Consider the following 15443-nt stretch of genomic DNA (forward strand, 5'->3'; position numbering starts at 1 on the left):
CAGAATAGGATTGCACTTTGTAATGGGACAGTACAGATTGGGATTGCTCTGTGTAACGGGACAGCACAGAATAGGATTGCACTGTGTAATGGGACAACACATAATGGGATCGTACTGTGTAACGAGAATGTACAGAATGGTATCGCTCTGTGTAGCGAGAATGTACAGAATGGGATCGTTCTGTGTAACGGAACAGTAATGAATGGGATCGCACTGTGCAATGGGACAGTACAGAATGTGATCGGCCTTCGAAAAGGTACCGCACAGTGGACTCATGACTAAGGACAGAACTTGTAGAGTCAGTGGAGAAGTTGTGGAATGGATAGCAAGCTGGCTACAAAACAGAAAACAGAGTCGGGGTTAAAGGTCCTTACTCAGACTGGCAAAAGATGGGTAGTGGTGTTCCACAAGGACCGGTGCTGGGACCACTGTTGTTCGCCATTTAAATGAACGATTTGGACTGGAATTTCAAAATTTGTGGATTACACCAAATTGGGGAGTGTAGTTAATACAGAGGAGGACTGTGACAAAATGCAGGTGTACGTTAATAAACTTGCAGAGTGGCCTGTAATTGGCAAATGAACTTCAATATAGATAAGAGTGAGGTGGCGCATTGTGGTAGGAAGAATAAGGAGGCCACATACTGCTTGGATAAGAAGAGTCTGATTGGGGTAGAGGAGCAGCGGGATCTGGGGGTACAGATACACAAATCACTCAAAGTAGCAACGCAGATGATTAAAGCCATAAAAAAGCAAACCAAGCATTGGGGTTAATTTCTAGAGGATAGAATTGAAAAGCAGAGAAGTTATGTTAAATGTGTATAGAACCTTGGTTAGACCACGCTTGGAGGACTGTGTGTTGGACTGCTCTCTTGTTCATTTTCGTCTCGTTACTTCAAACGCCAGATTACACACACACTCAGTTGTTTCAATGCAGCATCAGGACTTTATTGAAATTCCATACTTCACCATTCCAGCATGAGAGCGAGCTGCTGAACAGTGGTTCACTCACATCTCATATTCCAAATTTCACCTTTGATCACTACATTCCATGCATACCACCAATAAATCAAAGGTACATACAAATACCAACATAATTACATGAACTAAACAAACAGGGCACTTCCATAAACACCTAATTGCCGTCATAAACTCTTTCCATTCCCCTAAACACTCGTGACCAAGCTGACATATTCCAGACCAATATAGATATGGCTCTTACACATTCGACTATTTTACTTTCCTGTGAAGATATCCTTGCTTTTAGGCCTGCTTACACAATTTTAAATGTATGCTCAGCAGAAAGCTGTTTAAAATCATCATGTGCTGATCGCACAGACTGCCCAGAAAGAACATTTGAGGTACTGAGGTAATGCAGACTTTCGCTCCCACACTGTGCACAGTTCCGGTCTCCATATTGTAAACAAGGTATGGAGGCACTGGAGAGGGTATGCAAAAATTTCACAAGGATGATACCAGAACTGAGAGGATATATTTAGCAGGAAAGGCTGAACAGGCTGAGTCTCTTTAGAAAAGAGAAGGCTGAGGGATGACCTGATAGAGGTCTTTGAGATGATGAAAGGGTCTGATAGGGTAGACGTAGAGAAAATGTTACCACTCTTGGGGCGTTCAAAACTAGAGGTCATAGACATAAGATAGTCACTAATAAATCTAAGAGGAAATTCAGGAGAAACCTGTTTACCCAGAGTGGTTAGAATGTGGAATTCACTACCACAGGGAGGGGTTGAGGAGAATAGAATAGATGCATTTAAGGGGAAGCTAGATAAGCATATGAGGTAGAAAGGAATAGAAGTAGGGTGGGAGGAGGCTCGTGTGGAGCATAAACACTGGCATGGACCTGTTGGGCCAATTGGCCTATTTATGTGCTGTATACACGATGTAACTCGGTGTAACATGCATCAGTAATATACTGTGCGGTAATACACCCTACAATAATACACCCTGCAATAATACATCCTGCAGTAATACACTGCACAGCATTGCCTATAGCGTGTATCCTGTATGTTACAGTTTCTGACAGCAAAGCCTGTGAGTGGAGCTCCAGTGTTGCTGGGTGTCCAGTGATGCTCGATGTCCAGTGATGCTCGATGTCCAGTGATGCTCGATGTCCAGTGATGCTCGATGTCCAGTGTTGCTGGATGTCCAGTGATGGTCAGTGTCCAGTGATGGTCGATGTCCAGTGATGCTCAATGTCCAGTGATGCTCAATGTCCAGTGATGCTCAATGTCCAGTGATGCTCGATGTCCAGTAATGCTCGATGTCCAGTGATGCTCGATGCCCAATGATGGTCGATGTCCAGTGTTGCTCAATGTCCAGTGATGCTCGATGTCCAGTGATGGTCAATGTCCAGTGATGGTCGGTGTCCAGTGATGGTCGGTGTCCCGTGATGGTCGATGTCCAGTGATGGTCCATGTCCAGTGATGGTCCATTTCCAGTGATGGTCCGTGTCCAGTGATGGTCGGTGTCCAGTGGTGGTCGATGTCCAGTGATGGTCGGTGTCCAGTGATAGTCAATGTCCAGTGATGGTCGATGCCCAGTGATGGTCGATGTCCAGTGATGGTCGGTGTCCAGTGATGCTCGATGTCCAGTGATGCTCAATGACCAGTGATGATCGATGTCCAGTGATGCTCGATGTCCAGTGATGGTCGATGTCCAGTGATGGTTGATGTCCAGTGATGGTCTGTGTCCAGTGATGGTCAATGTCCAGTGATGGTCCATGTCCAGTGATGGTCCATGTCCAGTGATGGTCCATGTCCAGTGTTGCTCGATGTCCAGTGATGGTCGATGTCCAGTGATGGTCGATGTCCAGTGATGGTCGATGTCCAGTGATGGTCGGTGTCCAGTGATGGTCGGTGTCCAGTGATGGTCGGTGTCCCGTGATGGTCGATGTCCAGTGATGGTCCATGTCCAGTGATGGTCCATTCCAGTGATGGTCCGTGTCCAGTGATGGTCGGTGTCCAGTGGTGGTCGATGTCCAGTGATGGTCGGTGTCCAGTGATAGTCAATGTCCAGTGATGGTCGATGCCCAGTGATGGTCGATGTCCAGTGATGGTCGGTGTCCAGTGATGCTCGATGTCCAGTGGTGCTCAATGACCAGTGATGATCGATGTCCAGTGATGCTCGATGTCCAGTGATGGTCGATGTCCAGTGATGGTCGATGTCCAGTGATGGTCAATGTCCAGTGATGGTCCATGTCCAGTGATGGTCCATGTCCAGTGATGGTCCATGACCAGTGATGGTCCATGTCCAGTGTTGCTCGATGTCCAGTGATGGTCGATATCCAGTGATGGTCAGTGTCCAGTGATGGTCAGTGTCCGGTGATGGTCAGTGTCCAGTGATGGTCGATGTCCAGTGATGGTCGATGTCCAGTGATGGTCGGTGTCCCGTGATGGTCCATGTCCAGTGATGGTCCATGTCCAGTGATGGTCCATGTCCAGTGATGGTCCGTGTCCAGTGATGGTCGGTGTCCAGTGATGGTCAGTGTCCAGTGATGGTCGATGTCCAGTGATGGTCAGTGTCCAGTGATGGTCGGTGTCCAGTGTTAGTCAATGTCCAGTGAGGGTCGGTGTCCAGTGATGGTCGGTGTCCCGTGATGGTCCATGTCCAGTGATGGTCCGTGTCCAGTGATGGTCCGTGTCCAGTGATGGTCGGTGTCCAGTGATGGTCGGTGTCCAGTGATGGTCGATGTCCAGTGATGGTCGATGTCCAGTGATGGTCGGTGTCCAGTGATAGTCAATGTCCAGTGATGGTCGATGCCCAGTGATGGTCGATGTCCAGTGATGGTCGGTGTCCAGTGATGATCGATGTCCAGTGATGGTCAATGCCGAAAGATGGTCGATGTCCAGTGATGGTCGATATACAGTGATGGTCGATATACAGTGATGGTCGATATACAGTGATGTTCGATGTCCAGTGATGCTCGATGTCCAGTGATGGTCGATGTCCAGTGATGGTCGATGTCCAGTGATGGTCGGTGTCCAGTGATGGTCGGTGTCCAGTGATGGTCAGTGTCCAGTGATGGTCCATGTCCAGTGATGGTCCATGTCCAGTGATGGTCCATATCCAGTGATGGTCCATGTCCAGTGTTGCTCGATGTCCAGTGATGGTCGATGTCCACTGATGGTCAGTGTCCAGTGATGGTCGGTGTCCAGTGATGGTCGGTGTCCAGTGATGGTCGGTGTCCAGTGATGGTCGGTGTCCAGTGATGGTCCATGTCCAGTGATGGTCCATGTCCAGTGATGGTCCATGTCCAGTGTTGCTCGATGTCCAGTGATGGTCGATGTCCAGTGGTGGTCAGTGTCCAGTGATGGTCAGTGTCCAGTGATGGTCAGTGTCCAGTGATTGTCAGTGTCCAGTGATTGTCAGTGTCCAGTGATGGTCGATGTCCAGTGATGGTCGATGTCCAGTGATGGTCGGTGTCCAGTGATGGTCGGTGTCCAGTGATGGTCGGTGTCCAGTGATGGTCGGTGTCCAGTGATGGTCGATGTCCAGTGTTGCTCGATGTCCAGTGATGGTCGCTGTCCAGTGATGGTCGATGCCCAGTGTTGGTCGATGTCCAGTGATGGTCGGTGTCCAGTGATGGTCGATGTCCAGTGATGGTCGATGTCCAGTGATGCTCGATGTCCAGTGATGCTCGATGTCCAGTGATGCTCGATGTCCAGTGATACTCGATGTCCAGTGATGCTCGATGTCCAGTGATGCTCGATGCCCGTGATGGTCGATGTCCAGTGATGGTCGGTGTCCAGTGATCGTCGATGTCCAGTGATGCTCGATGTCCAGTGATGGTCGGTGTCCCGTGATGGTCGATGTCCAGTGATGGTCAGTGTCCAGTGATGGTCGATGTCCAGTGATGCTCGATGTCCAGTGATGGTCGATGCCCAGTGATGCTCGATGTCCAGTGATGCTCGATTGCTCGATGTCCAGTGATGCTCGATGTCCAGTGATGCCCGATGCCCAGTGATGCTCGATGCCCAGTGATGGTCGATATCCAGTGATGGTCAGTATAGATCCAGGCATGGAGGTTACCTCAGATCTCCAGAGCTGTTAACGATCCACAGCTGCTGATTTTTTTAAATCTGTTTGCTGCAGCAATAGCATAGTAGTTCTTCTATAAAACAATAGTGATTTTATTTAAATTGAACTGAGACAGATGGCGGTAGTTTAGTCACTGTTGTAATGTGAGAAGCATGGCAGCTAATTTGTGCACAGCAAGATCCCACATGCAGCACTGTGATAATGGCCAGATGATCTGTTTTATTGGTGTTGATTGAGGGATAAATATTGGCCAGGACACAGAGGATAACTCCCCTCCTCTTCTTTAAATATTGCCATGGGAACTTTTATGTTTGCCTGAGAGGGAAGTCGGGGCCTCGATTTAACGTCTCAACCGAAAGACAGCACCTCCGACAGTGCAGCGCTCCCTCAGTACTGCCCCTCCGACAGTGCAGCGCTCCCTCAGAACTGCCCCTCCGACAGTGCAGCGCTCCCTCAGTACTGCCCCTCCGACAGTGCAGCGCTCCCTCAGTACTGCCCCTCCGACAGTGCAGCGCTCCCTCAGTACTGCCCCTCCGACAGTGCAGCGCTCCCTCAGTACTGCCCCTCCGACAGTGCAGCGCTCACTCAGTACCGCCCCTCTGACAGTGCAGCGCTCCCTCAGTACTGCCCCTCCGACAGTGCAGCGCTCCCTCAGTACTGCCCCTCCGACAGTGCAGCGCTCACTCAGTACCGCCCCTCCGACAGTGCAGCGCTCCCTCAGTACTGCCCCTCCGACAGTGCAGCGCTCCCTCAGTACCGCCCCTCCGACAGTGCAGCGCTCCCTCAGTACTGCCCCTCCGGCAGTGCAGCGCTCCCTCAGTACTGCCCCTCCGACAGTGCAGCGCTCCCTCAGTACTGCCCCTCCGACAGTGCAGCGCTTCCTCAGTACTGCCCCTCCGACAGTGCAGCGCTCCCTCAGTACTGCCCCTCCGACAGTGCAGCGCTCCCTCAGTACTGCCCCTCCGACAGTGCAGCGCTCCCTCAGTACTGCTCCTCCGACAGTGCAGCGCTCCCTCAGTACCACCCCTCCGACAGTGCAGCTCTCCCTCAGTACTGCCCCTCCGACAGTGCAGCGCTCCCTCAGTACTGCCCCTCCGACAGTGCAGCGCTCCCTCAGTACTGCCCCTCCGACAGTGCAGCGCTCCCTCCTCACTCAGTACCGCCCCTCCGACAGTGCAGCGCTCCCTCAGTACTGCCCCTCCGACAGTGCAGCGCTCCCTCAGTACTGCCCCTCCGACAGTGCAGCGCTCCCTCAGTACTGCCCCTCCGACAGTGCAGCGCTCCCTCAGTACTGCCCCTCCGACAGTGCAGCGCTCCCTCAGCACTGCCCCTCCGACAGTGCAGCGCTCACTCAGTACCGCCCCTCTGACAGTGCAGCGCTCCCTCAGTACTGCCCCTCCGACAGTGCAGCGCTCCCTCAGTACTGCCCCTCCGACAGTGCAGCGCTCACTCAGTACCGCCCCTCCGACAGTGCAGCGCTCCCTCAGTACTGCCCCTCCGACAGTGCAGCGCTCCCTCAGTACCGCCCCTCCGACAGTGCAGCGCTCCCTCAGTACTGCCCCTCCGGCAGTGCAGCGCTCCCTCAGTACTGCCCCTCCGACAGTGCAGCGCTCCCTCAGTACTGCCCCTCCGACAGTGCAGCGCTCCCTCAGTACTGCCCCTCCGACAGTGCAGCGCTCCCTCAGTACTGCCCCTCCGACAGTGCAGCGCTCCCTCAGTACTGCCCCTCCGACAGTGCAGCGCTCCCTCAGTACTGCCCCTCCGACAGTGCAGCGCTCCCTCAGTACTGCCCCTCCGACAGTGCAGCGCTCCCTCAGTACTGCCCCTCCGACAGTGCAGCGCTCCCTCAGTACTGCCCCTCCGACAGTGCAGCGCTCCCTCAGTACTGCCCCTCCGACAGTGCAGCGCTCCCTCAGTACTGCCCCTCCGACAGTGCAGCGCTCACTCAGTACCGCCCCTCCGACAGTGCAGCGCTCCCTCAGTACTGCCCCTCCGACAGTGCAGTGCTCCCAGTACTGCCCCTCCGACAGTGCAGTGCTACCTCAGTACCGCCCCTCCGACAGTGCAGCGCTCCCTCAGTACCGCCCCTCCGACAGTGCAGCGCTCCCTCAGTACCGCCCCTCCGACAGTGCAGCGCTCCCTCAGTACCGCCCCTCCGACAGTGCAGCGCTCCCTCAGTACCGCCCCTCTGACAGTGCAGCGCTCCCTCAGTACCGCCCCTCCGACAGTGCAGCGCTCCCTCAGTACCGCCCCTCCGACAGTGCAGCGCTCCCTCAGTACTGCCCCTCCGACAGTGCAGCGCTCCCTCAGTACTGCCCCTCCGACAGTGCAGCGCTCCCTCAGTACTGCCCCTCTGACAGTGCAGCGCTCCCTCAGTACTGCCCCTCCGACAGTGCAGCGCTCCCTCAGTACTGCCCCTCCGACAGTGCAGCGCTCCCTCAGTACTGCCCCTCCGACAGTGCAGCGCTCCCTCAGTACTGCCCCTCCGACAGTGCAGCGCTCCCTCAGTACTGCCCCTCCGACAGTGCAGCGCTCCCTCAGTACTCAGCCTGGTTTTTCTGCTCAAGTCTCTGGAATGGGACTTGAACCCACAACCTTCTAACTCGGAGGCAAGTGAGAGATTGCGACCCACGGAGCCACGGTTTAAAATTATGATGAGTTTTGATAGCGTGAATATGAAAGGACTATTTCTTCTCGTTAGGGAGTCAGTATCGAGGGGTCATCTATTTATAATTGACACTGAGTGAAGGAGGACAGAGGTTAGGAGAAATGTCTTTACATTGAAGCCTGAGATGGGAGCAGGGATTGGTTGAGGCAGAGAATATTATATCTTTAAGGGAAGAGCAGATAAATAATTGAAGCAGAGATAGGCCTAGGGCAATAGGGAGATACTGGCCAGTGAGATAAGGTTTGGATTGCCCTAATCAGAGATCCAGCACATGCAGGATGGGCCGAATTGCCTGCACCATTGGAATGATTGAAAGACAGGCACTGAGCTCTCACCTTCCAGAGCCGTTTCATCACATACTTCTTCAGCAGGAGCTGGGACCTCAGTTGGATCTTGCTGTGCCTGGTTTTCTCTACGATGTTGATCAGCCAAGGATGCTTCAGGCACTGAGCAGCACTGAGCCGCCCACTGAAAAGCAAACCCATCACACCTCAATGTAACTGGCAGGAAATGACACCCACTGACAAAAGTACTGACACACTCATTGACACAAGTACTGACACACTCACTGACATACTCGTTGACACACTTGCGGACACACTCACTGACGCAAGTACTGACACACTCGCTGACACACTCGCTGACACAAGTACGGACACACTCGCTGACACAATCATTCACTAACTAAAAATCTTCTGAACTCTACCTCTTTTCTCTGATGAGCAGATTTGCAATAAAATCTTTTGCTTCCTCTGAGATGTTTTCAAAAGCCTCGTCATCGAAGCTGCAGACGGTGGTGAGAACATTAGTGAGGGTTTCGGCATCGCCATCGCCCAGAAACGGTGACAGGCCACTCAAACTAAACCGGGACAAAAGGCACAGAGCATTGAGAAGGGCGGTTACACAGAGCAAAACACCGAGAGAGAGGGTTACAGTCGGACAGACAGGGCTACAGTCTGTGTGAGAGAGGGTTAAAATCTGAGAGATCCCAGTCTGTGTGAGAGTTACAATCTGAGAGTTCCGGTCTGTGAGAGAGACGGTTAATGTCTGACAGACAGATCCCAGTCTGTGAGAGAGGGTTAATGTCTGACAGATCACAGTCTGTGTGAGAGTGTTACAGTCTGACAGATCCCAGTCTGTGAGAGAGACGGCTAATGTCTGACAGATCCCAGTCTGTGAGAGAGGGTTCCAGTCTGAGAGAACCCAGTCTGTGAGAGAGGGTTACAGTCTGACAGATCCCAGTCTGTGAGAGGTTTACAGTCTGAGAGAACCCAGTCTGTGAGAGAGCTTTAGAGTCTGAGAGAACCCAGTCTGTGAGAGAGGGTTACATTCTGTGAGAGAGAGATTTACAGTCTGTGAGGGAATTAAATTCATTGAGAAAGAGACTTACAGTCTGTTTGAGGGGGTTATAGACTCGAGAGAGAGATACAGTCTCTGTGAAAGAGTTACAGTCTGAGAGAGGATTATAATCTGAGAGAGAGAGTTACAGCTTGTGTGAGAGAGTTACAGTCTGTGAGAGAGAGAGAGTTACAGTCTCTGAGGGAGAGTTACAGTCTGAGAGAGTTACACTTTCTGTGAGAGTGTTACAGCTTGTGTGAGAGTTACAGTCTGTGAGAGAGAGTTATAGTCTGTCAGAGAGAGGTAAAATCTGTGAGAGAGAGTTAAATTCTGTGAGAGTGATTTACAGTCTGTGAGAGAGAGTTACAGTCTGTGAGAGAGAATTACAGTCGGTGAGAGAGAGTTAAAGTCTGTGAGAGAGAGTTACAGTCTGTGAGAGTGATTTACAGTCTGTGAGAGAGAATTACAGTCGGTGAGAGAGAGTTACAGTCTGTGAGAGAGAGTTACAGTCGGTGAGAGAGAGTTAAAGTCTGTGAGAGAGAGTTACAGTCTGTGAGAGAGATCCCAGTCTGTGCGAGAGGGTTACAGTCTGAAAGAACCCAGTCTGTGAGAGAGGTTTACAGTCTGAGAGATCACAGTCTGTGAGAGAGAGCTACATTCTGTGAGAGAGAGTTACAGGCTGTGAGAGAGAGTTACAGTCTGCGAGAGAGAGTTAAAGTCTGTGAGAGAGATCCAAGTCTGTGAGAGAGGTTAACAGTCAGAGAGAACCCAGTCTGTGAGAAAGGGTTACAGTCTGAGAGAGAGTTACACTCTGTGAGAGAGAGTTACAGTCTATGTGAGAGGTTTACAGTCTTGGAGGTCCCAGTCTGTGAGAGAGGGTTATAGTCTGACAGATCCCAGTCTGTGAGAGAGTTACAGTCTATGAGGGAGACTTACAGGCTGTGAGAGAGAGTTACAGTCTGTAAAAGAGAGTTAGTCTGTGAGAGAGAGTTACAGTCTGTGAGAGAGAGTTACAGTCTGTGAAATCCCAGTCTGTGAGAGAGGTTTACAGTCTGAGAGATGCCAGTCTGTGAGAGAGGTTTACAGTCTGAGAGAACCCAGTCTGTGAGAGAGGGTTACAATCTGAGAGATCCCAGTCTGTGAGAGAGAGCTACATTCTGTGAGAGAGATTTACAGTCTGTGAGATAGAGTTATAGTCTGTGAGAGAGAGTTACAATCTGTGAGAGGGAGAGTTACAGTCTGTGAGAGTTACAGTCTGTGAGAGAGAGTTACAGTCTGTGAGAGAGGGTTACATTCTGTGAGAAAGAGTTACAGTCTGAGAGAGACTTAGGCCTAGAAATTGGGTATAGCCCCGCTTGGGGCGTTAGAATTGGCGCTGCGCAACTTTTATAGCCAGACGCAACTTACCGCCACCTCGCGCGATATTGGGTTGCAGCGCCCCTAAAGGTGATTGAGGTGCAAAATCAGGCATTACACGGGTCTCCTAAGGCGCTAACCTGGCGGCGCTACTCAATATCGGGGCGGGCGGGTGCAGTGCAGGTGCTGTCAATTATCGATGACCACGAGACTTTCAGGCGCCGGCCAGCTCTTAAAGGGGTGGGTCAGTAAGGATCAGCAGCCACACTCTGCGCCTTGTAGGCCTCAAAATCAGAGCTGGCCATTCTGTGGCGTTACAAACTTTGAGAAGATGGAGAGGGTGAGGCAGAGAGCGGAGCGCTTTACCAATGGGGCATTGGATGAATTGGGAGGCGCAGTGGAGCGCCGGCGCGATGTGCTGTACCCCGACAATGGCAGGAGGCCTAATCAGAAGGAATACCAAAGAGCTTGGAGGGAAGTTTCTCAAAAGGTCAACTCCAACAGCATGGTGACCAGGAGCCCTGTGCAGTGCAGGAAGAAATTCAACGACCTCACTCGGGTCGTGAGGGTGAGTGGTGTTTCGGCAAACTTCTTCATCCCTCCATCTGCACCTGACTTTATGGCCAGAGGGTGCGCGATGCCCCATTGGCCATCTGTCAGCAAGCACCCATGGCCCTTTCTGGGAACACACATGCACATTAAACTCAGGGCATGATGTAAGGGCTATTCCACCATGGGGGGCATGAGATGACAACTCAGAGCATGATGTTTCATCACTTCCCGTCCTTTCTCCTGCAGGCCAAGCTGACGAGGAACTGCAAGGAGCAGCTTCGCACCGGAGGAGGACGTCCTCAACTCCAGACTCTCACGGATCTCGAAGAGAGAGTCCACCAGATTGTTGGAGGCTGTATGATTGGTCCTGTCACCACTGGAGCTGCCGACCCCATTGTGCACAGCGATGGTAAGGTCATCACCTTTTTGAGCTGTCTCCTTCCACTTGTTCCCCCCACCAGCATGCTTTTTCACTCTGGACCCATGTCATAGCATTGCAGCAATCTTGCATCCCTTGCTGCCACCCTGTCCTTTCGCTAAAGCCACTCTTCAACCTCCCTGCTTTCAGATGCTGCATCACCAGCTCGGGAGCCGGGCCCTCAAGCTGCCAGTGCCACTGCCTCCGGAGGCGACGAGCAGGAGGAAGCCGGAACATCCGTGCCAGCTTCAGGGGAGCCAGCCCATCTGGAGACTGGGGATAGTAGTTCCCTGGAGGGGGGGGGTCTCTGATAAGGAACCAGTTGCAGGAACCAGCGGGCTGTAGCAACGCGAGGGGGGTAGGGAAGCTCGGGAGCCATCTCCCCGGAGGGTGAGGCAGGCCACGATGACTGCTGCACAGAGTGCAGAGGAGGTGTGTAGCCTTTCAGAAATGAGCGCCCAGGCTCGGCTCAGGCACACTGAGCTGATGGCTGCAGTGGGGAGGATGCCTGGCTCCATCGACACACTGGCAAAGAGTGTGCAGGACTTTGGGGCAGCAATGGAAAGGACTGTCCAGGGCTTCGGGGCAGCAATGGAAAGGACTGTCCAGGGCTTCGGGGCAGCAATGGAAAGGACTGTCCAGGGCTTCGGGCCAGCCCTGGAAAGGTCTGTCCAGGGCTTGACCGAAGCAGTGGAAAGGACTGTCCCAGCCATGTCCGAAGCAGTGGAAAGGACTGTCCAGGGCTTCTCCGAAGCACTGGCACCTGCCACGCAAGTGCTCAGTGCTGCCACGCAGTCACTTGCTGGCCTCCTGCACACGCAGATTGAGGCCACGCGAACACTGACTGCTGCCACCCTAGCTGGATCAGGCAGGATTACCCGGGGCCCTTGCAGCACCACAGCAGGCCATCAATCTGTGGACCAGCCGATTGTGGCGCATGCTGCGGTCCTGCCCCGTCAGAGTGCCAGTGTGTCGGCCGACCACGGAGCAGGTGTCCGCTCTCAGGATGTAAGCATTCCTGATGCCATCGCTGGCACGTCTCCACTGCAGCTGCTACCACCTGCAGGACAGACTGCTTCCAACCATGCACAGTTGGAGCAGTCAGCATCCGGGCCCTCCAAGCCCAGAGGTCGTCCAGGCCGTCCCGCAGGGGCTTCTGCGCTTTCGGACACTCAGCAGGCGTCCCCCAGCCTTGACGCAGCCACTGGGGTCCAATTACGGAGGAGCTGCAGGGAGGGATCTCGTAAGAGAAGTAGATCTCCATCAAGGAGTAAAGAGTAGAGGGAGCTGTTGAGACGTCTCATTTGTAGAATTCAAGGCTGTCTACACCTGCTGTGAATGTTAGTCATGTTTTGGGTAGTGTCCCGAGTTTGCCAGACAGTTATGTGTTAGTTCATTAGTTATGCTTTCTGTTGCCATTGCTTTGTCATGCTGGAAGGAAGCACTTTTTGGAAAATAAAGAAAATGCTTTATTTACACTGGAACTCTAGACTATTTACAAGCATGGTGGCCTTCATAGGCTTTGGGCGAACCGGAGGGCACTGTTCCAATTACACCCAGCATTCCATCAGAGGAGCCTAGAACCGAGTCCTTATGAGCCTCTGACGGATGGCCCTTCCAGTTTCTGGACCTCTCCCGTCTTCCTCCTCCTCCTCGTCCACCTGCTCTGCTGGACCTTCAAGGTCGGCTGGCATTGGCTGGGTGCGTTGGATGGCCAGGTTGTGGAGCATGCAGCAGACCACGATGATGCGCGACACTTGCTTCGGCGGGTACTGCAGGGCGCCCCCCGAATGGTCGCGACAACGGAACCGCTGCTTGAGCACGCCGATTGTGTGCTCCACAATGTTCCTGGTCGCCTGATGGCTGGTGTTGTAATGCTCTTCTGCCGGGGTGCTGGGCAAACAGAGCGGGGTCATGGGCCATGGGCAGAGAGGATAGCCCTTGTCGCCAAGAAGCCAGCCTCGTGGGTGAGCCGGGGCCTCGAAAAGGTCAGCCACTGAGGTCTGCCGCAGGATGAACGCGTCGTGGCTGCTGCCAGGGAATTGGGCGTTGACCGCGATGATCATCTGCCGGTGGTCACAGACCAGCTGCACATTGAGTGGAACCCCTTGTGGTTGCGGAACTCTTCGGGATTCTGTAATGGCGCCCGCAAAGCCATGTGTGTGCAATCAATGGCGCCCTGCACCATGGGGAAGTCCGCTATAGCCGCGAAGCCCTGTGCGCGCTCCCCCTGCTTCTCCAGGGTCAAAGGGAAGGTGATTAATTCCCGCCTCCTTCTATATAGGGCAGCTGTAACTTGCCGGATGCAGCAATGCACCGCAAATTGAGAAATATTTGCAATGTCTACAGTTGCTGCCTGAAACGAGCCGCTGGCGAAAAAGTTTAGGGCAACAGTGACTTTGACGGCCACCGACAGAGAGGTCCTGCACCGTAACCACGGCTGCAGATCTTCAGCAAGCAGGTGGCACAGCTCAGTCACCACATCCTTTCCAAATCGGAGCCTTCGCATACACTGCTCCTCCGACATGGCAATGTATGACACCTGCTGCCTGAAAACCCTGGCAATGTACGGTCGCATTTGGCGACGTCCATTGCCCCTCCTCCTTCTGGCCATTCCCAGACCTCTCCCCCTCCACCTCTGGGCCCTTGTCATATGTTCAGCCAGCAGGACGTTCCCCTCCAAAGCAGCTCCCATTATAATGTGAAAGAAGTAAGACGCAGTAATATCTCACCAGCAAACTGTTGTGGACAGGGCTGAAGGTCCAAAGGCACCGCTGGCTCAATGAAAAGTACGCTCTCCCACTGAAGGTCAGCAACTCTCTCCAACAACCAGCAAGATGCCCACCCAAAATGGCTGCCACATTTATACTAGTGCAGTCCACTTTAAATAGCGCCCCCCTAGCCCGAGAAGGACTTGGGAACGTTCCAGCAAGCTGTCGCTATTAGCGCCAGGCGGAACGGAGGCGGGCGCCACTCAATTTCCGGTCCGGGGCGCCTAAAAGGCGTTGCAGACTGAAATTACGTCATGATCTGCCTGCGCCCGCAAGCGGGCGCTAAGATTTAGCGCCGACGCTAAAACCCACTCAATATAGCCAGAGGCGCTGGGTTCACTGCGCACGGGCGAAAATTGGCTAACGCCCCACTTCTCGGCCTCTTTAGGCGCTAATCGCTGGTGCAACCACCCGAATTTCTCCCCCTTACAGTCAGCGAGAAAGAATTAAAGTCTGAGAAATCCCAGTCTGTGAGAGAGAGTTACAGTCTGTGAGAGAGAGTTACAGTCTGTGAGAGAGAGTTACAGTCTGTGAGAGAGAGTTACAGTCTGTGAGAGAGAGTTACAGTCTGTGAGAGAGAGTTACAGTCTGTGAGAGAGAGTTACAGTCTGTGAGAGTTTTACTGTCTGTGAGAGTGAGTTACAGTCTGTGAGAGAGAGTTACAGTCTGTGAGAGATAGAGTTACAGTCTGTGAGAGATAGAGTTACAGTCTGTGAGAGAGAGTTACAATCTGTAAGCGAGGTTGACAGCCTGACAGAACCCAGTCTGTGAGAGAGTGTTACAGTCTGAGAGAATGCATTCTGTGAGAGAGGGTTAGAGTCTAAGAGATCCCAGTCTGTGAGAGAGGTTAACAGCCTGAGAGAACCCAGTCTGTGTGAGATGGTTAGAGTCTGAGAGATCCCAGTCTGTGAGAGAGGGTTAGAGTCTGAGAGATCCCAGCCTGTGCGAGAGAGTTACAGTCTGTGTGAGAGAGTTACAGTCTGTGTGAGAGGTTTACAGTCTGTGAGAGAGAGTTACAGTCTGTGAGAGAGAGTTACAGTCTGTGAGAGTTAGAGTTAGTCTGTGAGAGAGAGCTCCTGTCTGTGAGAGAGAGAGTTACAGTCTGAGAGATCCCAGTCTGTGAGAGAGGGTTAGAGTCTGAGAGATCTGTCTGTGAGAGAGAGCTACATTCTGTGAGAGAGAGAGTTACAGTCTGAGAGAGAGACTTACAGTCAGCGAGAGAGAATTAAAGTCTGAGAAATCCCAGTCTGTGAGAGAGAGTTACAGTCTGTGAGAGTTTTACTGTC

At 52.8% G+C, this 15443-nt stretch overlaps 1 protein-coding gene across 2 annotated transcripts in view; it reads right to left on the reverse strand.

Moving 5' to 3' along the window:
• Positions 1-922: 922 nt before the first annotated feature.
• The window catches only part of LOC147108474 (myosin light chain kinase 2, skeletal/cardiac muscle-like), a 949466-nt gene continuing 934945 nt past the window's right edge, over positions 923-15443 (reverse strand). For both annotated transcript variants that reach the window (XM_086005118.1, XM_086005119.1), the window contains 3 exons: positions 8429-8581; positions 8058-8190; positions 923-5127 (listed from right to left, as the gene is read on the reverse strand). In XM_086005118.1, coding sequence (XP_085861244.1) covers positions 5047-5127; positions 8058-8190; positions 8429-8581 — 367 coding nt within the window. In that variant the 3' untranslated portion in view covers positions 923-5046. The remainder of the gene's footprint in view (positions 5128-8057; positions 8191-8428; positions 8582-15443) is intronic.

The sequence above is a fragment of the Somniosus microcephalus genome, chromosome 13 (assembly GCF_052327205.1).
Source record: "Somniosus microcephalus isolate GS21.2 chromosome 13, FLI_Smic_1.0, whole genome shotgun sequence".
Lineage (NCBI taxonomy): Eukaryota > Metazoa > Chordata > Chondrichthyes > Squaliformes > Somniosidae > Somniosus > Somniosus microcephalus.